The sequence below is a fragment of the Anser anser genome (assembly GCF_964211835.1).
Source record: "Anser anser genome assembly, chromosome: 3".
In the NCBI taxonomy this organism is placed as follows: domain Eukaryota; kingdom Metazoa; phylum Chordata; class Aves; order Anseriformes; family Anatidae; genus Anser; species Anser anser.
In genome coordinates this window covers 77,751,475-77,775,942 of record NC_139722.1, presented here as the reverse complement: position 1 = coordinate 77,775,942, position 24,468 = coordinate 77,751,475, and the positions used below count along the sequence as shown (strand labels likewise).

General features: G+C 37.1%; 2 protein-coding genes across 8 annotated transcripts; one reads left to right on the top strand and one right to left on the bottom strand.

Moving 5' to 3' along the window:
• Positions 1-719: 719 nt before the first annotated feature.
• On the bottom strand, positions 720-17,980 carry ERMARD (ER membrane associated RNA degradation). 5 transcript variants are annotated; one of them, XM_083830484.1, is made up of 18 exons: positions 17,841-17,980; positions 16,332-16,500; positions 15,124-15,263; positions 14,486-14,587; positions 13,844-13,933; positions 12,687-12,784; positions 11,994-12,130; positions 10,612-10,726; positions 9,900-10,002; positions 9,463-9,492; positions 8,863-8,931; positions 7,879-8,049; positions 6,894-6,977; positions 6,558-6,637; positions 5,668-5,796; positions 4,071-4,280; positions 3,027-3,140; positions 720-2,404 (listed from the first exon to the last, which is right to left on the bottom strand). In XM_083830484.1, exons 2-18 carry the CDS (start codon positions 16,498-16,500, stop codon positions 2,245-2,247), a joined length of 2,001 nt encoding a protein of 666 aa, XP_083686610.1. In that variant the 5' UTR covers positions 17,841-17,980; the 3' UTR covers positions 720-2,244. The 5 variants fall into 5 exon arrangements, with proteins under 5 accessions (XP_083686610.1, XP_083686608.1, XP_083686609.1 ...); XM_083830482.1 differs by having other exon boundaries at positions 17,655-17,858; XM_083830483.1 differs by having other exon boundaries at positions 17,651-17,857.
• On the top strand, positions 17,847-24,345 carry DYNLT2 (dynein light chain Tctex-type 2). Of its 3 annotated transcripts, none has more exons than XM_083830490.1 (4): positions 17,847-18,057; positions 20,596-20,796; positions 21,627-21,785; positions 23,181-24,345. In XM_083830490.1, exons 1-4 carry the CDS (start codon positions 17,971-17,973, stop codon positions 23,289-23,291), a joined length of 558 nt encoding a protein of 185 aa, XP_083686616.1. In that variant the 5' UTR covers positions 17,847-17,970; the 3' UTR covers positions 23,292-24,345. The 3 variants fall into 3 exon arrangements, with proteins under 3 accessions (XP_083686616.1, XP_083686615.1, XP_083686617.1); XM_083830489.1 differs by having other exon boundaries at positions 17,847-18,069; XM_083830491.1 differs by lacking the exon at positions 17,847-18,057 and adding an exon at positions 18,076-19,411.
• The last annotated feature ends 123 nt before the right edge of the window (positions 24,346-24,468 follow it).

Below are 24,468 nucleotides of genomic sequence, written 5' to 3'. Positions count from 1 at the left end.
ATTTCAAGAACGAAAACATTTTTAAAAAGACTGAGCAAATATTTATACACTTAACAGGAGACTGTGCAATTTTGGATAGCTCAGTCCCAGAATTATGTTTAGGACAACAGAAAAATCAGAACACTTGCATTTAAACATCAAGTGTTTTGTCAGCTTTACTCATGCATGCACCCACTAGATACTTTTGGTTATTCCAAACTTCTTTTATTCTTGGGAATACTGGAGTCCTGACTCTGAACCTACTGTATCTTAAAACTCCAAGTGATTCCAAACAGATGGCAAAGATAACAACTGGAGCAGAGAAGTCATTTCAAGTAACTGATAAAGGACAAAACCAATGATTTTATCATGTCACTTCCCATTTGCTCTCCTAGGTGCATTGCAGAATATAAACTTATTCTGCAACTCTATTCTGTAAGTCTTGTAACAACAGGAAGAAACCATAAGCCTTGCATGCAGCTCCACTACAAATGTCTAAGAAATAACAGCATCAAGACAGAATTAATTGGATTGTCCTAGTCTGTTCCAGATTTGTCTAACCAATAGACGGTAGCAATGTTCCCATCAGGGAGCTTCAGAGGTAGGAAAAACAAAATTGCCAGAAGTCCATCATGTTTCTTACTGCAGACTTAAAGCAGCAAAACACATCTGTGGCATTAATTAGTAAATGAGAAACTGTCAATGCTCTCCTTCTTAGGTAAACACAGATGAAGAGAATAGTGTGCAAGATCATTTTAATGAAGTTTAAATATAGGAAGAAAAGGAGAACTTTTATGTTGTTGAAAATACACACAGTCTGTAAGGTGCTTTTCAGTACAAGAACATATTTTCAACAAGGAGAAAGCATGTCATCTATTTATGCACTTTTAAAACACTAGGAGTTTTAACTTCTTAATCTCTTTCCTCAACAAATAGGCAAAGCTTTAATATTTTTTTGCCTTATAACACTTACCACCATCAAAGCAAGTGTCATAAAAGTAACTACCAAGCTACGCCTAGCAGAAGTTAACACTTCTGAGCAAAGTCAACAGATAGAAAATGCATCTTCCTAATATAATTAAATTTGCCACTTCAGCTGTTAAAAAAGCTGAAATTTTATACTGTGACTGAAAGATTGCATTCAATTAATTATTCCTAGTTTAAATCCTTTTTTTCCTCTAATTCCCACTTCTTCATATCCTTTAGTTTTAGGATAGCTAAAAAACCTTGGAAAGTGACATAGTTAAATTACAAAATTACAACTAATATATTGAAAGGGTAGCATAAAGGAAGCAACATGATTTTACTTTATATCTACCCCCCTCACTGAACTAGTGATTCTCTCACTGTGATTTCCAGTCAAAGAATCTTATTAAAATGTAACTTGAATCTCTAATCATTTGTATAATCAAACGATCTCCAGACATTACCCTCTGGTTTTGCTCTCCACAGGAGAAAGAAATGGATAGAGATTAGTTATCTTCTGTGAATCCATTCTTAACTTGATGCATTCCTTTGAAATTCTAGTCTTTGCAGACAAGAATATGGGAGAAAGTATTTTGAAAAAATATATATATATATTCAAAGGAATCTTGTATGCAAAACAAAGATAACTTTTTGAACCATAGTAAATACATGTCTGTGATTGTGTACACTTTAGAGTTCATATTTAATTTACATGCATTTAACTTACTAACTAGATATGTATTGGGAATGAGCAGATAAATTAAACAAATGACACACATCATGCATGACCTGGCTGTTTTGAACTAATATAAACAATTATAGCTGTCAATGAGCATTACTTTACCTTAAATGTTGTACTATTCATTGTTTCTTAATCTGTTGATCACAGCACTTGAAACTATTTCCAGTGTATTTCATCAACACACAATAAATCTTTAGGGATTTGATTTTTTTTTTTCCAGAGCTTTTATTCATGCTCTTTTCTTAGATGCTTTCAGTATAATAAAAAACTTTTTATATAAAAAAATCAAGCTACAAAACATAATAAAGTAGAACTTGCATCATCCTGAATGGGCTTGCAGTCAATCCTTTTCAATGGATTTGGCAAACAGCTCATTCTTCAGAAGCTTGATTATTGAACTCCAGTCTCAACAGCCTTCTAATAAAAACAATACATTTTGCATCCAAAATTTTACAATGACTGATGAAGTTTGCTTTTAAACCTTAGACTCATCAAGTTTGAGGACTTAAAAACTCTTAAGATATAACAATATCCTAATAACTTTAAAACTATTTAATTTACGTAGCTGACTGAATTAATGTTAGCTTTCTGTCACTGAATTCCCTTATTTTTATCAAAGCCTTATTTGTAAGCTCTTCGGTTTCGTCCCACTTGTTTTTCTCTGGGCTTGTGTATGTCACCAAGTTCTCAGTATACTGCAAGACTGACTTCAAAAACCTATGAGAAATAAAAACAGAAGAAAAACTCATTAAAGGACTTAAAAATAAAAAGCTCTCAGTGCCTGACTTAAAGTTGCTACTTTCTTCTACTTCTGAAAGAAATGCACTTGTTCATTCTCACTGCTAGAAGCAATGATTTTCAGAACTGCAATTAAACACTGACAGAGAAAGAATGCAGTCATATAATGTGTAGTACAATTTTCCCCATACTGCTTTTCTTTTCTCAGTCAGATGTTTCAGAATACAATCGTCTGTTAACTGACACACGAGGAGTAAAATTACTAACATATTAAATACCGCTTTTATATACTAAATTTTTCAATGTGATCATTCTCTGTTTATACTAAGGAGGAGTCTAATAATTAAAAATTATAACTGAATTAAAAATGAATAACTGAACCACATATTTTCAACTAACTTATTTTAGTCCTTAGTGAACATTGTATAACATAACTGATGACTAATGATAGAAAGAAGGATGATAATTCTTCTGCAATAAGTCATGCTGCTCCTTTTTTTCTTCTTTACAGGATTTACATTACAGATCAAATTTATTCAAATGGCCACAAAAAGAGTGCACATAACTCCCAACTATCACAATATAAGTTATATATACTCACTTTAGATACTGCTGATAATCAAAAGGAGTCTTCTTACAAATCAAATGGACATTGACTACTTCCAGAGTAATCAACAGTAAGATGAGCCGCAACACCGGAGACAAAAACTTAATACTAGAAATAAGGAAAAGTATTTAATTATAAACAAACTAAATCCAAATTAAATTGAAATCACTAATATAAAAAATTCCTTAGACTTCTGGATCCATCCTAAATAGTTGGATATTTAATAGTACAAAAAGAGACTACAAAAGTCAGTCAGACAAAAACAGGCCAAGTATCAAAACTACACAAAGACTATAAATTATGAAACCTCAGAAGAGAAATACATATAAATAAGACTCCAGAGAAAACCTCACCAGAACCCATTACTCCACAGATAATAAAATGGAGATCAACTGAATTACAAATATGCATTGTCAGTTTACACTGTTTCTTAAATAACGTGTTTTAACGTTTTGAGGGATACGTTAAAAAATCTGGCCAAGAAAATTGCGCTCACAGTTTTCCCAGTTTTTAAAGTAGATTCGTAAATCCTTGAAAAACACTTGTGAATGGGAACAAAATTAATGGAATCCTAAAAATCTCCCTTCTATCTAAAAGATGCTGACCCAGCCATGATAAAAAGCAGAAGAACTGAAGTAGGTAGAGTCTTGAAATCAATTTAACATATTGCATTCAGGTAAAACTCGAATGGCATTTTTATGCTTAAATAGGAAAAGCAGGAAATATATATATATAATCTAACATTTAAATGATACTTTTATTTGAAAGCTTATAATTTACACTGTAGTAGTCTAGCAGTGCTAAAAAAAACCAACAATATTAAATTGGTCTCCAATTTGAGATTTTCTGTTATTTCAATATTACTACATAACATAAACCTGTGTTGACACTTAACTCTGAAATTTTTAATGAGAACATAAACACTGCGTATTTTAAACTTGTAAAACAAAACACTGGAAGCTAGCAACAGCAGCATGCAGCCACTATACCACAGCACCATAAACATAGCCACAAAGTAAAGAAAAAACATCAACCAACCTGTTTAACATTCGTAGATAGTTATGCCTTTGGCGAGAACGTAGCGTCTTTTTCATCCACTGTTTATATCTCAACTCAGTGCTGGTAATAACTTGTTCTGACACTTGATGGCACTGTGTGCATATTTTACGGAGCACCACTAATACTTCCAGAACAGGTCGTGGAGAATAGAGTGTGCAAATGTGTTTATCACAAAGTTTTACCAGCAGCCTCCAAAAGAGGAAGTAATTGTTAATTTCAATCTTTTGCTAGATGCACCTAACATGAAATATATTTCATATTTGGTATGGTTAGATTTGCAATGTTTTAACTTAGAAAACTAATTACTCCTACCTCATGACCAAAAAAAGATCTTTATACACTCTGTGTACTCTATCGCTTTACTAAATACAATTGAAAAATTACTGGTGATGAATGTGTTTCCCATTTCAAATCAAAGAAATACAATGACAATAAACAAAAACGTCTAGCTGAAATGATACACTGAATATACCAAATCAGAGCATTGCTGTGGTTGGAGCCTCCCACTATACTTCAATTCACAATGAATTATCATCTATCATAACAAAACTTACTCAGACAAATGGTATTAACTAATACTCCCACTAGTGTATTGTCTTTCTTAAGGCAGAACAAACAGCAGACTTAACACTTCTCAATATAAAGGTGGTGCAGCCATTGTTCTAATCAACTGCACCAGATTATGAATTGTTAGGGCGACCAAATACATTTCTCCTGTCCTTTTCTGATCTACAAACATAATGTGTCACATTTCACTTTAAACACTGTTCTTACAGAACTGTTTCTTAATCTCCTTCACACCAAAATTATCTCTTAGACAGCAAAACATTAATGAGTAAAACTGATAAAAGCAGAAAACTCTTAAAATGGTTTACCAATTTAGCAATTGGGCTGCTTTTTAATAAATTAGAAAAATGCAAATTGATGAATAGAAAATGGAAGGCACACAGTCTATATATGTAAAGCAATGGATACCATCCTCTTTGCCTTATCCTGCCCACACCCAATAGGTTTGATTAGGAGCACTTTGTTCCATCATGTTTATTTAGTCATGAACCTCTTCAGAGTACCACAACAGGGCCAATTAAAAGACAAGTTGTTTTGATCATTATTCCATGTCAGTTTTAACTGGACCTACCCATATACCTCTAAAGTCTGAAAAGTGTAACAACGTATTTTCTATTTCAGAATCTTGTTACTAAAACACATAAGAAAAGAATTATGTAGTGACATATTACTATTTTTAAATGCCATGCATAGCTATGACATCAAACACATTAAAACAAAATTTCTGATGCAGTTTTAGATTAAAGCCAACTTAATCTAGTCAGCACATACATATTTACATATATTGCTTCCCCAGTCTGATTTTTTTTCCCAATGCTGAATTCTAAACTAAATCTAAATAAAGACCCAGATCTACGTCTCATTGTTGCAGCAGCAATATTGGAAAAATACATGCAATATTTCAAGTACTGTTCTGAAAGCAGGGAAATGAGTAACTTAGGTTTGAGAGTTCTCGTGCTGAGCTACGTGCAGAAGTTGACAGTGGAAACCAGGAAAACATCAAACTTACCTCTCTGTTACAACACTATTGATAGGATCATCTGGACTACAGCAATCCTGGGGCAAATATTGCTGTAATTGACAGAGGATTTCAGCCATCTTCAAAATTAAAGAACTAGTTTCAGTATTTCCTTCTAACCTTAAAAAAATAAAACATTAAAAAAAGTAAGATTGAGATGACAACACTGTATAGTGCTCATTTGTCTAAATGGCATAGATTCAGATGTAGATATTTTGGATAGCAAGGTATTTGATAACCCCTCTTTCTACTGTCTTGGTTTTCCCTTTAAGTATAACTTTCCTTCTCCAATTAAAATCAGCCTTTTCTCAGTCTCAGTAGTCTCTTAAACTCCTCTTAATCTTCTGCTTATTCATTAAAATTGTGAAGCATACTGAATATGTGCCTGGTGCATTCCATTTTCACCTGTCAGATCTAAATCAGTGTAATTTCCTATTTAATATCTTGTGTAAAGTCTTCCATTAATTTACTTACCAAGCCCTTTTCAAAATAAGCAATTCTTTTCTGTTTTACATCTGGTGAGACATCTTTTTGTTTTTGCTGTGATGGGCTCAATTTCTAGTTTACTTTCCTAACAGCTCCTTCAGTATCTCTTCAGAAACAGAACAGGGAGTCACTAACACCTTTGTGGTGCTTTCAAATGGTTCCTCATTGCCTTCTAGTTAGTGCATTGCTTGTAGTTTTTACACCGTATTTGCGTTACAAATATGTATAGCACAGATTAAGTTAAAAAGAAAAACAAAGGGGTCTTTCCACAACCTCTTTGGTGTCTATCACCTTACTAGTAAAGAATTTTGAGACACTTTTCATCTCAAATCCTATTGTTCATAATGATTTTGAGAACCTTTTTTTTTTTTTTTTTATAAGCAGCATATACGTACCCTTTAACTGCTTGAACATGTTCCTCAGACACTGTTGGTAATTCAGGCCATAAGTGAATGCTCTTCACACATTCCAGCACCTAAGATTCAAAAATGTACCATGAAAAATTGTATGTAAAGTACAATCTTTGACAGATAACATTTTATTTTTCTTAGTGGCTATTTTAGAAAAAAACTGCAACAATTGGTAATCAGTTCAGTAGTCATAATTGTATAAAGTGACACAAATTGTTAAGGTTTATGTTAGGGTAATCAAAGCATGAAGACAGTAATTAAGACTAATTTTAAGGATTCACAATTTTATGGACTAAAATGCTTTCAACTGTAAGCATTTACCTGTTTCTTGAGTCGGGAAATTGGATGAAATCGAGAACGGTAGCAACTTGCACAACTCATCAGTGGTTTTATGATCATGTGTTCCTGATTACAAAATCAACAGTTGACAGTCAGCAGACAAAATACAACATTTTCTTCAAACTGTCCTAACTGGATGCAGACTAAGACTTATGCTTAACTTTATGCAAGCTACCTACACTACTGAAGTCAATTAATTTCAAATGTCTGAGGGATTAAATCAATAATCATTACAATGAGTTTTTAAAGCTTGATTTCTTTGGCATATTTCAACAATGAAACCTGACTGCAGCTGAGAGAAAAGTAACCATGAACTCTCAATGCAGCAGCATGCAAATCTTGAGAAACTAAAAAGAGATCCAAATTATAAATGGAAGATTTGTCTCAAAGGTTTTTGTTTCATATTGAAGGAAGTAATGCCAAATATGAACAGGAAATTTGTGACAGTGAATGTAATAATTGCTAATGTTAAGGAACATGTATTGCTAGACAAAAGGTGTATACAAATTCACAATATAGAGTGTGGACACAAACTGCATCTCCACTTCTGAAACATTATTTATAGTGTCTCAGAGAGAACAAAAATCTCAAGCATTACATACCTCAATGGCTGAGCTACAGTTGTTCTATATACCTTTCCAACAATACAGCTGATAAACAGGCTAAGTATCAATATAATTTGACAAATCATATATAGTACTATCACTATAATCTATGGATCAACTATCTAAATAAGGAATAGTTAATCAAATTGAGATACAGTAAGAAGACTTATTCCAGAAAACTTTCTGTACTTACTTTACTACAATACTAGAAAAACATACTTGCACAGTTTTTTACTTGGAGGAACACTTTATTTCCACGAAAAGCTGCTGTAAAGAAATATGTAGTCATGACACTATCTAAAATTACATTCAGCACCCAAAAGAACTGAAAATTCTTCTGACAGCATAATATTGATCCCTACCTTAAAAGCAACTGTGTCTTCATCTGAGAATCTACAGAGAAGTGTAATTGCAAATGCAACTATCTGATTAGCCATTTCTCTAGGAAATGTTTTTAGATTGATCTCTCCATGGCTTAAATGATCTCTTATACGTGGACCCTCCTGGTGGTTCAAGAAATCCCAAAGAAATTCCTGTGGAAATTTATACCAGTGGTGGTGAGTGTTCAGAATATCATCTGAAAAATAAATATGTGTCTATAGGAAAAGCGGCGTTTAGATGTTTGGAGAAAACAATGCACACTAGCGGCGTTTAGATGTTTGGAGAAAACAATGCACACTATGCTCGTAATAAAAGGGCAACTAGTCCGTCTTGCTAGCTTCTCAGGAAATTCAAAATTAACATACAAGTTATTTCATGAAGGGTAACAACAAATTTCCTTTAAATTTGTGTCCCAATTCCTACATAGCTTCACTGCCTCTGACTCTCAGTGCAATAAACTCATGTCTTTCTTGCAGTCTCAGAAGTCTCTAAATTCAACACCTCTAGTTTTCATGTTCACTGTTACGTTTGGGTTACAATATGCAGAATGTTCTCTGGTAGGTTTGCAGCTATGTTTTTATGCCATCTGCCCACCTAGTATTACATGTGCCCCAGAGGAAGTCAGAAAACAGTTTTAATTTTCACCACATGTGGCAACAGTTTTTCTCCTGCTCTATTCAGATGATCTTCAGAAGTCTAGAACAAACACCTCTGAGACATCTGTACTTCATACAGGACAATCTTAGAACCTAATTAAATGTAGCATGTTAGGTACTACTTTGTATATTTCACAGTGAAAAAAGTAACAACCTTTTGGTTCTCGGGTGCTTGAGATAAGCTACATGGAATAAATAAATAAATGATCATAAATATATCATTATTCTGAAAGAAAACAAAAATAAAACCAACAAAAAGGAGAAACAAACAAAATTACAACCACCACAAAGAATTTTCAAAACACTTGCCATGGCAGGTTCTTCAAGAACTGAAGGAAGCTGGTTGATTTCTTCGTTATCCAAATGCTTTTTTAGCATCTAGAAAAAAGTAATTTGAATATAAATGCATTGTTGAAAGCCAAACAATCAAAGGAAAAACACTAAGTAAATAGCTTTTCTAATATTAAGCAAATATTTCTCCCACTCCAGAAACAAGGTGTATATTTACTATTGATTAAATATTTGTCTATTTGAGACTATTTGAGATAATTCAGAAGGGCTGTAAAATTGAGGACTTCTGCTGGCAAGGCTTATTTGTGTTTATTTTGAATAGCTGAATCTAGGAAAATGGCAGAATATGTTTATTTGAGATGAAGAAATAAAAAAATAAAAACATTTAGAATAAATTAAAAACTCTTCATTAGAATTTGTATTGATTTTGATATCTTCTGGGGGGTGCCAAATTTAAAGTATGTTTTCTGCCATTATCTTCTGTTTGGAAAAATTTAGAAGTAATGCCTTATCCAACACAACAAGAAAGTGCTTTCTGATCTCTACTAATAAGAAACATGCACATGCTTGAATTCTTTCACTGATCCATATTTAAAAAAAAAATAAAATCACAATTACCTCATCAAAAGTGGTGTAGAGAGCAGAAGGCTGGAACAGAAGATATTAAGAATTATATAATTTTTCAAAATAGACAGGCATATTGAAGTTATACTTATTCATTTATGTGAGATACCGGAGGTGCATGAATAGCAAAAAAAAAAAAAAAAGGACTCAGATTTTTTTAGCAAGTTTTTTTTTTAATAAACGTAACATGATCTACTTTCATCCCTTAACTACTGTTTTTGAACACTAACCTTCAAGTAGTTTTTCATACCACTTTTAGTAGGATAAAAAAAAAAGGTGTTAATGAAACTTTACTGGAAATTTGTAAACGATGTTCCACAATTTCTTGGAATTTTGGGGGAGGAAAAACTGGAAGTGTCACCTTGCTTCTAGAATAATTATTCTGTAAATATTGTGAGTACTAAGTCATAATTGACTAGACAGAAATTTACCTCAGCTGTTAGCAATCGATTTGGACATTTATTAGTTGTAGTGAAGAGCAATCTGAGTCCAACTTCCAGCTGAGGAAGTAAGAGAATCACACAGTCAGCATACCTGAAAAAATAACAGAGATACCCAAAGGGTTTTTCTTCCCTTATAAATATAATCCAAATGGAAATTAGAGCCATCTTAGAGATATTCTTTCAGGCCAAACAATCCAGACCAAAATTCCTTTGTAATGAGGACCTTATAAACAAATATCAATGACTATCTGTGCCCAACAAAAGCTGACTACCTAGTTCAAATCAGCTCAGAGATGACACTAACTTACAAAAAGGTGGATCATAGAAGATGGAAAAAAAAAAGTACTATTTTTTTTTAACATGTTAATATCTGAAGAGTTACTTCCATTCACTTTCTAAAGCTCTTCTCCTTCGCTACATCTGCTGCAGTTCCTCAGCTTAAATTTCAATACATAGTTTATATTTCTAGTTGGCACAAAATAAACTAATAAGTCCACCAACTTTCTGAAGGACCATCATTACGATGCGTAACTATATGTTTTTAGGCAACAGATTGAGCAAAATGCTTTGGAATCCACAAGAGCTGCCGACTGGTATTCTATAAATAGTAAATATCTAGAAATGAAAAGACTAAAGAAATGGAAAGACTAAAGACTACAGACCAAGACTAAAAATAGGGAAAAAACAAATCAACTATTACCTGCTTTGCTTGAAAGCTGTTAAAGCAGCCATCCAAAATGGTAGCATTGATTTAAATACAAAATTAGACACTTGTACTAGCTCTTCTGCTACACAAAGTGTTTCATGATTAAGATCTGCAAGTTAGCAAAACAACATTGATAAGTTACATACAATCTACATTTTTCTAATTCATTCTTAACATTTAATTGAAAAGATTACTTCAGCACTTATAAAGGAAGACTTAAAAGCTATTCAATTTATTTCAACTATACAAGTAGAACAGCAATCACGATACATTTAATATCAGAAATTGAGTTTATAAGATTGCATTTCTACTAATAATATAAAGTGACAGCATAAACACAGTAAAAAATGCCTACAGTTTTTGAGACTAAAAGATTACACAGCAACTGGCCCCAGTTTCTATTGGGATGTTCTCCACCTGCTTCAAATACTTCAAAAAGTATAATATATCTTAATCACTTTAATTCAGTAAGAATCAGTACAATAGTATTTTAAAAATAAAAATACTGTTTCTATTTTATCAGATTTTCTGTACCAACATTTAGCATAATAAATACTTTATACTTCAATGCTACCACATAATGAAAAGACACTTAGAAAATCATATTATAAACACGTTCCATGACAAGCCATAAAATAAGTGCAACTTAATTGTAGTAGATGTTTTTCTGAAGCATACCAACAGCTACAGGATTTATACTACATAATGATTTGAATAGTATCAGCTTGATATAGTTTCAAAAAGCCCCATTCTCAGTTCCGTGAACAGATGTTTCACTGAGAAATTGATTAAATAGCACAGACTATGGCCACCGTATAGACCAGGATTCCTCATATGTTGTTGTTCCTCTAAAAACAGTGGAAATACACCAAATATGGTCTGAAACTACGGTGATGAAGAGATTTTCATCTGACGCTCTTCAGGTCCTTCCCTGAGAAAAGCATCAGGGTACTGAAGATGAGGCATCATACTGTTTCACCACTACCTTCCCTGAAATATGCAGAGTACTCCTGCTGGGACTTTTGCACCTGAAACCCCCTGACTCAGGAAAAAATTAAAGATTTTGTATGACTATTAAATAAAATAAATTTTCATCATCAAAAGATTGGAACATACAGTTGAAGTTTTCATAAGCAGTAATGTTACACATTTCAGTGTGCTGCAATTATTTTGGAATACAGTATTTTTTGATTCGATAATGAGTAGAACTGCTTTTGTATTAAAAAGCGGTCCTAGAAGCACAATTGATTCATCTAAAGACAGCATATGGTATTTTAGTTAAAAGATTCAGTCTTAGAACCGCGGAAACTGCATTATTTTCAACAGCACTTTTGGACAATGAAGCAATAAAAAACAGCTAAAGGTTAAATACTTGCCTGGAAATGCAACAAGCTCCTCTAAGGTAATGAAGGTCACATAAGGTCGATGTACTAAAATAGATTTAGTTTTCAGAAGATATGTCTGTAATAACTGACCCAATCCTGCAGTTAAAAAAAGCAGCATAGCACAATATCTAGGGAGAATACCATAACATGTTAGAAAAGTCTATGTAACTAAATCTATTGAAAAAAATCCACATTTGTGGGTTGGGGACAAAGGTTTCTTCTGCTCTTTCAAAGAATATCCAGTACCTGTCCTACCCATTCCTTTTGAGTAGGGGTGCTTTATGATTAACTACATTTACAAGCATGACAAAACGTGGAATTAGGGAGAAGAAAAAAAAAAAAAAAGCATCAGTGTATTCTACTTGGCTGCTGCTCCTCTAACCTACTTTTTGTTCCAAGTTATTCCTGACTGTCCTAACACACAAGGAACTGTGTTGCACAAAAGACCTTAAGTTTTCTCAGTTTTCCTGTTAGTAAAACACACTGGTCCTAAAACTGACCAGTTTCATAATGGCTTAAGTATTCTATGGAAATCCAATTCCAAAAACAGCAGCAGCAGAAAATTGTCAGGATACTGCCAAAGGCCTTAGGACACTTTAGTACTAAAATACTAAAATTTACTAATTGCTTTTTAGGAACAGTCAATCTGACTGATAAGAAAATAAAGTTTTTTTATTAACTTACTTCACAGGAATTTCTTGTGGGGATGCAAACCCATGCCACAAAACATTACGAAGATTCAGACCATATGGTGATCCAATGAATACCCTTAGTACATCCATCTAATTAATAAACAAAATGATTACTACATGAAGAAATCTATTATTTATTACCTTGTGTCTTTCCCTGACAGAAAATTTGAGAAGTTATTGAGAAACTATAATGTCTACTGTCAAAATGACTGGGCACAGCTTGTCACAGTAATGGCAACTCACTAGTTGCAATTCCCAAAGGTATTGAAAGGAAATCTTTACTTTTTTGTACATGCTATAGAATATAATAAGGAAAGAATAAAACTTAAAAACATCCTAAACAATTATGACAGGAAAACAAGTAAGATCAAATTTAGCTCTTATCAGATACATACACAATGATTTAGCAGAAATTTACATAAAAAAGGCAGGATTTGCATTCAAAGTTGTACTCCCAGACCACTATCAAACAAAAAGGGAAACTGTTTAACTGTAAGAATTGAACATTTCCACATACCACTAAGAATTCCAGAAATAATCCTTATAAAACTACTAGACTGGCTAACAAGATACAACCAATACTCTGTCCTAACAAAAAATTTACATTTGTAAAACTGTGTGAGAAAGACTATCTACTTTGTTTACACAAGAGGGTAAATGTCATCAGAATTTTGTTTTATTATTTTTATGCAAATGGGAATGGGCTAACCACTTTTCTCTATTGAAAAAAAAAAAAGTAGTATGGTAACAGTGATAAACCATTTTACTACAGTGGCAGTGAAGAGAAACACAACTTATTAGAAGCTGCTTATTAGGTGTGTATTTTCAGGTAGTAAAACTCAAAAAGAGGCAGACAACTCTGCGGCTTGCTTACCCCTTGCCAAATATATGATACGTTGTGTATGTGGGCTTTTCATGTAGAAAAGCAAGTAAAAATATATGTGCTTGCCTTAGAAATCATTACCATTTACAATTACAATATTCACTATTTTTTGCCATATATCTCCCAGATTTTCTGCGACACCTACGTAATGAAAATTTTCCCAATATATTACAAAATTTGCAGTGCAAGCAAAGGTTATGTTTGGAAACCTGGCAAAAAGAAAACCAGCTCTGTAGTTGTTACTTATTTCAAAACTATGCACTTACTACATCTTGTCCAAAAACAACTCCAAGCTGCTCAGAAGCAAGCAAATCTCTTAGAAGGAAGGGACAATCTTTACCAATCAGTAAATATACCTATTAAAGAAGAAAAAAAAAAGTAAAAGCAATTAAAGCATAAATAATTCAGTATATTTCTTTGTATTTCAAACACAGAGCTTGACTATATTATCCATTAACCATTTTCACTACTGAAAACAATCAGGGTGTTGAAGAAAGTTCTCCAGCAGCCCATTCCCTTGTTTGCTCCTGCCTCTCCTCACAGAAATTAATACATCACCAGGTCATCTGTGGAAAGTATGCTGCTCTGTTTCAGTTAAATAACTCAGAGCAGCAAAGACCTACTATATGCACACAGATTAAGCAAACATTCCTTTTTTTAAATGAAATCAGTTAGTGAGTGCATTCACACAAGCAACTCTACCAGCACAGGTGAAGGGGAACCAGAACACTTCCATTAGCACAACTGGATCCAGAAAAGAACATCTGTCCAACTGCAGGTGTTGCTATGCTACTGTGTACTACTACATTACAGGGTAACTTCAGTTTTTCAAAGTGCAATTAAATCCAAGAGCTCGTTCTCATTTTATAAAACCAAACCTGCAATTGAATACACATGGTGGCACTTACATCACCCAAAGCTCTCTCCAAGCATGATGTTAGCTTCATTAAGCCAAGAGCAACTTGTGTAGCTTGTGCATATTGTAGAACATCAAATACTTCAAGAAATAACTGTGATTTGTGGGGAAAAGACAAAGAACATTGCATTAAATATTCAGAAGGAGAAATCAAATTGTCAAAGGAACACAAAAACGTGACCTAAATATTCCTCCGTGATTGTCATTATGCAACTACAGAATGAAAACCATGCCACGGTGATAAAACTGCAGATGTCTGGAGGGTTACTTCCCTAGCCCATCTCTTGTATTTTTGGTCACAACTTATCTATAGGCTCACATCTGAAGAAACATTATAACTAACTTTACACGGTAGTATTTGATATTAGACACCTATTATTAGTCTTTACAGAAAATCCTACCATCTTAGCTTAGAACAGGCCCAAAGCACCACGTGTTCTTTTTGTGGCAGCATATATAAAATCTAACTATAGAGTCAGGAAAATTAGAAGTGACAATGTATCACAGAAGGACAATTAGTTACAAATTCTAATCACTTTGGTTCATTGATCTCTCTTGTTTATTCTTATACTGAACTTCCACAATGAGATCATGTGTCAAAATACAAACTGTCAACAGACATTTCCATACCTCCATGTAGTTTGTCCAGCGGAACCATGCTGAATACTGAACTACGAATTGCTCTTTGGTCAGAGATTTAAAGTGCAAATTAATGGATTCACATATAGGTCCAAGTGATTGTACACTTTTGACATAATCCACACTTTGATCTTCAATTGAAAAACAGGTGATTAGAATACCAAACTTACAAAGGTCCAATATTTTAAAAGCCATAAGAAGTAAAATCTCCTGTAGCCCGTGTACGTATTTAGCTCAAACAATTTTATCCAGATTATTTTAACACAACTGATACACTACAATTTACTGTCCAAAAGAGCACACAAATGAACTACGGAAAAGCGTAGTGTGAAACCAGGTAAGATCAAATGCCTTCTCCAAAACAAAATAAAAAAGACTTAATGCAAGAACATGTGGAATTAAAGGGGATTATTATGTTCTATCTTCTTTGAAAGGGGAAGAACCTATTAGTGAAAGAGTACAGTAATTCTATACAACCAAATTGGAAGCTAGTGCAGGCTCAGAAGCCTCGACCAAATTGCACCACTTACACCCGTTAAAGAATGCAGATGGATGTGGCGCTTGTAGAGTGGTATCATTGCTTTTCTTTGGTGCGACATTTTGAAGCAAAATATATTATTCTGATTCACTGAAAAATGTTGCTTGAGGCAGATATATCTATCAGTTTTACCATCTCTGGAAATTAATAAAAGCTTACAGTTTGTCAAATGAAAAATCGGCCAGTTCATCAGGACACATATTTTGTTTTGCTTAACAAACAATTACAAACTACGTACAGAAGTGAAAGTTGGTAGAATAAGAACTGAAGCAGTAGTAGGTCTACTTATACCTCCCAGGTGTTTTAAATTTACTGCAAAAAGCATATAAAGAGCATAGAAGAAACCAATTATGAGGCAGGAGAGAGGCAGAACTGAATCTCTTACATAAACACACAAGGAGCTGTGAATTGAGCAGAATAAGGAAGGAGGAGGTACCTATGTAGCGCAGATTACATGAGTCTTAGGAGTCAGCAATAACTAAATAATAAACATGGATGAAATGTTTAAAGCTCCTTGTAGATAAGTAATATATATACTCTAGCAAGTGAAACTGATGCTATACTGTAATAAAATGTTATGACTAAGCCAGTAGTACTATCAACTGTACTGAGATGCTACATCAGTCTTTATGTATCATTACTACAGAAGGTAAACACCAACCTGATTCAAGGTAATGCAAATGCTCTGTAACAGCTTGCCAATGTACTTCTCCATTTTCAGACACAATATCATTAATATCATAAATGTCTTTTTTCTCAAATCCAAGTTTGCAAATCATGTAATGCACAGGTGGAGAAAGACAAGTACTGACTGCGTCTGGGAGTGCCATCTAGAACACATAAAAAAGATTCTTGCATTAAGAAAGTATGTAAGAACAAGCAAATTATTATTGAAGGATACCTGTAAGCACAGATACACAGATAGCAATATAGGATCTGTAAATAAGTAATAAAGAATCTGTAAACAGGTTAAGTTTTGGAACTCAATTTTCATCTATACATATTATGAAAGGAATTCTCTGAGCAGAACCACTTTGTAGAAAAGTCAGGAGGAGGAGGGACAGAATTACTCTTATTTGCATATACCGGTTTGGTGTATTTCTGAATGGTTACATCTACCAAGCTAGTGACAAGGAAGAAATTCTTCACTCAGAGGGTGGTGAGGCCCTGGCACAGGCTGCCCAGAGAAGCTGTGGATGCCCCATCCCTGGAGGTGCTCAAGGCCAGGCTAGATGGGGGCTTTGGGCAACCTGCTCTGGTGGGAGGTGTCCCTGCCCATGGCAGGGGGCTGGAACTGGGTGGTCTTTAAGGCTCCTTCCCACCTAAACCATTCTGTGATTGTATGAAGACAGACAGAAGAAAAAGATCACAGCCTGTACGTATCTTCTGCAAAATCTCTGATCTTTGTGCAGAAATTGACGTTACTTCAAGCAAAAACAAGTGCTTCAGTAGTCTCTTGCTACCAGCAAGAAAAGAGCAAGTAAATTCCGCGTGAGTTGGTAGTAATGGTAAAACAATCCAAATATAAATACTACCTGCATCTTTGTCTAAACAGAACTTAGACTCATTCAGAAGCATATACTGAATATGCAAAAAGATAGAATGAAAGATATATATGATAGATATGAAACAATATGCAAAAATTAGAACCATTCACACTAATAAGGAATATATTTCTGACTTAGTAAAAAAGTTTCTCCATTGAAAAGGCATAAAAGACAGCTAAGAAATTGCTTAAAAACAAAGGATGACAATAAAAATGCAAGGGGTTTAGCGTTAAATAAACATACGCAACACGTTGTTTCCTCTTTAATTATGAATTCAGACTCACAAGACCCATTTTCTGAATTCGAGGCTTTAGGGAATCGCTACGAAACTGCGCAGGTAACGCCACAAACACCCCCGCTCCTACACGGACCCGCTACCAGCTGCCATCGGGAGCACCCCGCCCGCGGTTCCCCACCAACCCCAAGCGCTCACAAACCACGAAATTCAGCCCTTCGCGTCGCTCCGAGGCGCACCAGGCTTCTCCAGCGGAGGCCGGGCATCAGACCAAAGCCCACAGGACCGCGGCAACCCCCCGGTGCCCCGAATAAAGGCGGCGGGGAACCAAGAGCCAAGGCAGCGCGTCCCCCTCCCTCCTCTTTCGCCGCAGCCCGGCAGCCATTACCTCCCTGCTGCCCGCCCCGCGTCACGGCGCTCTGCGGGTACTGGGGGAAGGCCCCACCCGGCCCCACGCTGCCTGCCGGGAAGGAGGCGAGGGCTGGCCGGCACCAGTGGCCCCCGGCCTGCGTTGAGCCATGGAGACGCGCCCCAAGGCTGAGCGGCGCCTGAGCCTGTCGGTTGCCCAGCGAGAGCGGCCGGGCCGGCTGGTGGAGGCTGTGAAGGTGGCGGCAACGGTTGTAGCGGCGGCGGCGGCGTGCACCCCGGGGGGTTGGCGGGGGTGGCCGCTTCGCCACCGCTTTGGTGGCCCTGTCGCAGGCGTTAAAGCCGGCCTGTTGAGAAATGGTGTTTTGTCCAAGTGGCAGAGGCTCTCATCCCTTGGTGTACAAGCTCCTGCCTGCCCAAGGTTAAGCCAGCACGGCACAGTCCAGTACCGTGAGAGCCGACTTCTGTACAGCCCCTGTGAAACCAGGTTGTCTGGCTTCGATAGGGCCTTTCCAGAGGGATGTAGAGGCTCGATAGAAATGTAACGGCAACACTGAGAATCATAGAATAGAATCATTAGGGTTGGAAATGACCTTCAAGATCATCTGGCCCAACCATCACCCTACTACCGATGTCAGCCACTAAACCATGTCCCTAAGCACCATGTCCAGCCTTTCCTTGAACGCCCCCAGGGATGGTGACTCCACCACCTCCCTGGGCAACCCGTTCCAGTGCCTGACTGCTCTTTCTGAGAAGAAATGTCTCCTCATTTCCAACCTGAACCTCCCCTGGCACAACTTGAGGCCATTCCCTCTAGTCCTATCACCAGTTATCTGTGAGAAGAGGCTGACCCCCAACACTGTGCTAGAACTTGGAATCCCACGCTAATAATGCACATGAAGAAGCAAATTATACCGTCTAGTGTTTGTATGGTGAAATACAGAAGTGGATTTACTTATTAACCCATTGAAAGTCTTGGTTAATACAATCATAACGACAAAACCGTGCAGAGAGATCAATAAGGATCTTGGTTACCTCATTAGCAAAAGAAGAAATGTTTATGGAATCTTTTGTCACTGGTAATAGCACTTAAGCTTCTAATAGCACCATTTGAAGTTGGGTGCTATAGACACAAATTTTCTTCCGCCTGCAATTGTACAGGCTGAAGATCTTGTGACTCATATTGAATCACAATAGCAAAGAGTTGCTGTTTAGATTGTAACCATTTTCACAGACACAGTTATATTGAAAAGGTTTGGGATACTCATCTGGGAAGCTCAGATAGCAGAGTTGATTTTTCTTTTTTCCTTTCATTTTTTTTTTCCCTCCTGCTAGAGGACATGGGATAAGCAGATAGGTGCTACAGCTTTCATAGCTTAACCTTCATAGTTCTGAGTTTCTGACAATGAGTGTCCACAGCCTCAGTGCAAATTTGTCTGCTCCTTCCATTTTAGTGTAGTGTCAGTACTATTCAGAGCTTGTGCTGTTGGCATAGTATCAACAAACACCTGCAGCCACTTTGCATTAGGGCTGCCAACATCACTAGTTTGTAGCAGAGTTATCCAACGGTGAGGGACTGGGAGAGAGATGCAGGTAATGTCTTTAGTGTCAACATGGCTAATGAGTGATATCATAAGGAAGAAACTGCATTGCATCCCTTATTCTCAAACTCCTCTGACTGAAAGATTTGTGAACCCCAAAGCAGTGCATCTTTTCAAATAGTTATTATTAGAGCTTTCTGTTACCCACAAATGTATTTTTTTCCCTATGCCTTTTAACATAAGCCTTTCCCTGTAGTGTTATATCACCCTCATGCTCTCTTCTGACAAGTAGCTGATGATTTTCTCTGGTCTAAGTTCTCTCTGTAGTAAGGAAGTGGAGCAAGGGGCTGAAGAATCAGCAAAACTGGAATGTGGTTAGGAGGTAGCTGGTATTGAAGACCACGGTCTGTAGCAGTTGTTACAATCTCATTTTTAGCATACCCACGTGCTTTTCTGTCTCTGTCTTTTGTTATTGTTTTACAATTGTGTTTTAAGCCAACTGTGGAGGACAGCAGGTGATGACATCTGTATGCATCATCAGACTTGCTGCTTGCATTCATAGAAGGCCAAGTTTTGTTATGTGTATTAAAAGAATGATGCTGATGAGATGCATGCAAGAATGATGCATGAGCTGGATGGGGAGAAAACTTGGATCTTCAGAGTTCTCATGACACATAAAGAATTACTACTCTGCTTTGAAGTTCCAAGCAAAATTACAAAGCTTGCAGATGAAAGTATCTTTTTCTTTTTAATGAGCACATTAAGACATTAATACATAAGGCATTTATTTAGTAGCATCACAGCAGTGAGGACAAGTAAAATTTCCTAGTAAATGAACCAAGCATATATTTTGGATTTTGTGTATAATTTTTGAATGAAAAGCTTGAAATTGTGATTAACAGTCTCAGGCACATTTTTTTTTCCCCTATAAAATGGAGTGAATGCAGAGTGCAGGTATGGCATACTTGCTTGACTGAGATTAAATACAAACTTAATTGAGGCTTCATTGGAAAATAAATGAAAATTGAACAGAAGTTAACCACCATTCTCTTTTTCAGTGAAAGTGAAGGTCTTAAAACAGCCAGAGGAAAAAATCTCAAATTTCTAGCTTTTCTGCTTTTTCATAACATAGACTGTTTTTTTCCGCATAACTATATACCATAAAGTATCATTTAGAGCCTGTAAAACACTAAGCCATTTACATCTAATGCAGACTTTCTTATTATTTTTGCACAGATGAAAGGAAAATGGAAGCAATCTGTTTTTGAACCTTTAGCTCCCCTGGAAGAAGAATATTTCAGTGATTCAACAAAAAATAGGCGACTGCCATTCAGAGCTAGTAGGGCAAAGATAAAATATGCTAATACATACAGACTAGAGTCATATAATAAGTTTCGGGATTATTTAGTAAGAGACAAAGCTCAAGCAATACTAACGGTATAGTACTTTTTAAATGAATTTTCTACTTTTTTTTTTTTCAACAGCAGTTTGTCTTGCAAAGATTAAGCAACTTCCGCTGTTCCATTAATATGAACTTAAAACATAGGCATAAATGTTTGCAGACTTAAGTTTTGGCACACATGTAGTATAAACGTACTATGTTTCACAAGGTGCAGAAGGCCCTCTGCGAGTTAGCCACTAAGCATGTGCTGTTCAGATGGAGCTGAAGCTTAAACTCTTACTATTACCATTTCTAATCGAAGTAAGCTATAGTACAATTCAAAGTACCCTGGCCTCCCTCCAAAATATCTGGATATCCAAAGATCCTGATCTTGGATTTGTGAAATTCTACTTTGATTGGTTCTGTTAATATCACTTGACCAGCATAACATACGCTTGGTGTCCTTGACAGTCTGACTGCCACACATAAAAATTAAGCAGAAAATAATAAGAACAATCTGTTAAAATGTAGCTGCTCCTGATACCTTGAAAAGTTACAACTAACTCTTGTAATTCTGAGGACAGGCCTTCAATATATGGAACAGGTATTTGTAGAACTATTTTCCAGTGAAGTGAGCCTAAGTGCTGGAGAATAATACACCCCTGTTTGTTGAAATGAGATTGGCTGTATATGTGTAATTGTAACTTTCAAAAAATAGATAAAGCATTTCATATTAAAAATAGTGCAGCTTTTGCTGTTTGGGAGCAGCAGCTATATTTTACAGTCTATTCTACTCCTTATTTTTTCTAATGAAAATACCTGTAAAAATTTCTTGCAAAGAACTACCTGGATGAAAACTAAGATCTTTCAAAATTGTTTTTGATAGAATAAACTTCAACAAGGCAACTATGATGCAGTTTCTAGTCCCTCCTTGTGTGCTTCAATCTCTGAAGAGATATTAACAGCTACGAAGGAAATGGGCTTTGACCGTTATAAGTACGTGGTATCAGTGCTAATTGTGGAAAAGGCAGGTCAAGCAATACATGTGAGCAAACGAATTATTCTTAATATCTTTTGCAAATTGAAAGTAATTTTTAGAAGTGTATGTTATCTCCTAGGCATTAATCCACATAGAGCAATGTAACATGAAGTAGTCTTGGAGCTTTTAGGTTCCTTAGGGAAGTAGTGTACTAGGTGACAAAGGCACTGCTGTGTTTCTGACTAACCCTGTTAAGGTGTGTGTTTGGTTTAGGTTGTTTTTTATTTGTTTGTTTTGTTTTGAGTTCAGTAACGGTGGTAAGGAGCCCATGCTGCTTTTCTCTATCGACTGGTTATTTCCACTGTGTGCTGTGCCAGTACAATTGCATGACACCAGTGAATATTTTTTTCCTCCTCTATTTCTAGAGAAGTTTGATCTTCAGTTAGGTCATCAAATGTCAGAGTAAAATGCAGTGCAGTTGTGGCAGGGGGTGATATGGGAAGGAATAGGTGCAAGGAAAGGAATGGAAACTGTTTTAACTGGAGCTGCCACCAAATGGATACTCCTGGGACTACACCTGGGACAACAGTGACCTGAACTTGGTACAACCAAAACAAAAAGTATTTATTTGACTGCAATTTTCCTGTGTTGTGTGATAATTTACATGTGTTGCAAGCTGTCTTTGGCCTTCAGCACACTTTTTTGTCTCTTGCTGAGAATTAGAAAACACTTATAGTAGTTGAACCGCAGCTGGTGTTAAAACCTGGTGTTTTGCTCAGGTGATGTCATACCTTGTTCTTAATGGCTTCTGTGAAATACTGTTTGAAGGGATGCTGTCTGAGGCTAGTCTATGAAGGTCCTACATCTACCCACTTTTCCTGGAGCCGTGGTGCAGTACATTGCTTCCTAATTCGTACTATATGGGTGTAGAGCTGTAGGAGAAAGATGGATTACTGAAATGTTCCAAATTAACTTTTTATTTATTATTTTTCTCTTGAAGATTATATTTATTTTAGCAGTGAATTTACACGTTAGCTTTCAGAAGAATTTTACCAAAAAAAATGAGAGCCCAGTAGATAGTCACAAGTATACTGGTAGAGGTGGAATTGGCAATCACTTTTTACTTGGATTTGTTGCCAGAAATGGTGTCTGTCGATGTCATGTTTGAAGGGATGCTGTTACAGTATGCTAAAGTGGTAAGAAGTGAACATGACAGAGCTGAGTTTTTGGTGTAGACATTTCTGGGAGAACTGGGGTGGGAGCTTTAATGTGAAGCAAGAACATATATTTTCATATCAGATTGCATTTGTTCATTTTCACTGTCATTTTGCAGTTGCTTTTACTACTTGTGGCTCTCATAATGCAATTATGTCAGCATTTATGTAATGCACGTGTTATTTAAAGTATTAAAATTGTGCTATATATAATCTCACAAATGGCTTTATCTTTTCTTTCCTTTAGGTTGCCAGCAGATGGGTCTGGGATGTTCAAAGAGACAGTTGGGTTTCAGCTAAATATGAAACGGAAACATTTATAGCACTGGCTTTGGTAATGGCTTGCTATTATGAGTAATGCTCTAAAAAGCGCACCTATTTTTGTGCATCACAGGACTTGGTATATTTGAAAATTTTCAGAACATCAGTCTACCAACAGCATTTGCCCCAAATCTGGTACTAAAATATAGATGCTGACATATAGTTGGGATAATTTTGCTCATTTTTCTTTGTAAAAATAACTTCTGAAATGTGCGTGGTTAAGTACATGTGGGCTTCATCTGTCATAATGCTCTGAAGCAGCTGGTGTAAAGCCAGACTTTGTGCAATTTTGAATGTTTGTTGCATGCCTAGAGCTGTTAACGAATGCTTGCAATAAATTGTAGGTGTCTGTTTTCTTAAAAGTGTGCTTTTTGAAAGAGGAGGCAGCGCTCAGTTTTTTTTTTTCTCGGTTGTATTTATGATAAGATGCCGGTTCGCGTAGAAACGTGAAGTGGGAAGCCATCTTTTGCACGCTTGCATTGTGCACCATTTCCAAAGGCTTGCCTTGAGCGAGGTGTGAATTTAATCCCCGGCTTCCCCGGGTTCCAGTCTTGCGTTAAGCATCAGCAGCGTTCAACCTGGTGCCCAGGGGCCGAGCTCAGCCAGCCTGGCCATTTCAGCGGCGCGAGTCCTAATGGCCGAGACAGGCTGACAGCGCGCTCGGTGCCACGGCTGCCGACAACCCGCCCGCACCGGGCGTGCACGGCGATGGCTGCGCTCCTCGAAGCGGCGCTGGCCGCCCCGCGAGGCACGCAGGCAGGGGCTGCTGTGCACGGAGGCGGGGCGCGGGGCCCCATTGTTCAAAGCGGAGGCGTGCGAGCCTCGCAGCCGGGCTCCCGGTGCGGCGGGGCGGCTCCCGGCGGGGGTCCCTCACCGTGCCGTGGGAGGGGCCCGGCGCTTTGTGGGCTTTGCGGCGGGGTCTGTCCGCGCTCTGCCTTCAGCCGCCCGCCGCGGCGGGGGCGGCGCCGGGCGGGGGGCGCGGGGCGGCGCGCACCGTGCGCGCTCCCTGCGCGCAGCGGCGGGGCCGGACGCCGGTGCCCTCCTCCGGGGGGGGGGGGGGGGAGCGCGCCCCCCGTGCACCCCTCCTGCGGTGGTTGATGGTTCACAAGCGTAGCTCGTCCCCGGCTGACGTGCCCGGAGACGGGAGCCCGGCGGCGGCGGAGCGGCCCAGCCCAGCCCTGCCGGCTGCCAGCGGCTCCCGTGCCGGGCGGCGG

What these genes read in the sequence shown, in the direction of transcription:
- ERMARD (XM_083830481.1), bottom strand. Translation starts at nt 17,718, where the DNA reads ATGCCCGGCCTCCGCTGGAGAAGCCTG. An exon ending in TGGAGAGAGCTTTGGGTGAT is followed by an intron (nt 13,934 to 14,485) that starts GTAAGTGCCACC and finishes CTTCTTTAATAG; the next exon opens with GTATATTTACTGATTGGTAA. An exon ending in ATCGATTGCTAACAGCTGAG is followed by an intron (nt 9,493 to 9,899) that starts GTAAATTTCTGT and finishes CTTCTGTTCCAG; the next exon opens with CCTTCTGCTCTCTACACCAC.
- DYNLT2 (XM_083830489.1), top strand. Translation starts at nt 17,971, where the DNA reads ATGGAGACGCGCCCCAAGGCTGAGCGGCGCCTGAGCCTGTCGGTTGCC. An exon ending in AAGCTCAAGCAATACTAACG is followed by an intron (nt 20,797 to 21,626) that starts GTATAGTACTTT and finishes TGTTTTTGATAG; the next exon opens with AATAAACTTCAACAAGGCAA. An exon ending in AGGCAGGTCAAGCAATACAT is followed by an intron (nt 21,786 to 23,180) that starts GTGAGCAAACGA and finishes TCTTTCCTTTAG; the next exon opens with GTTGCCAGCAGATGGGTCTG.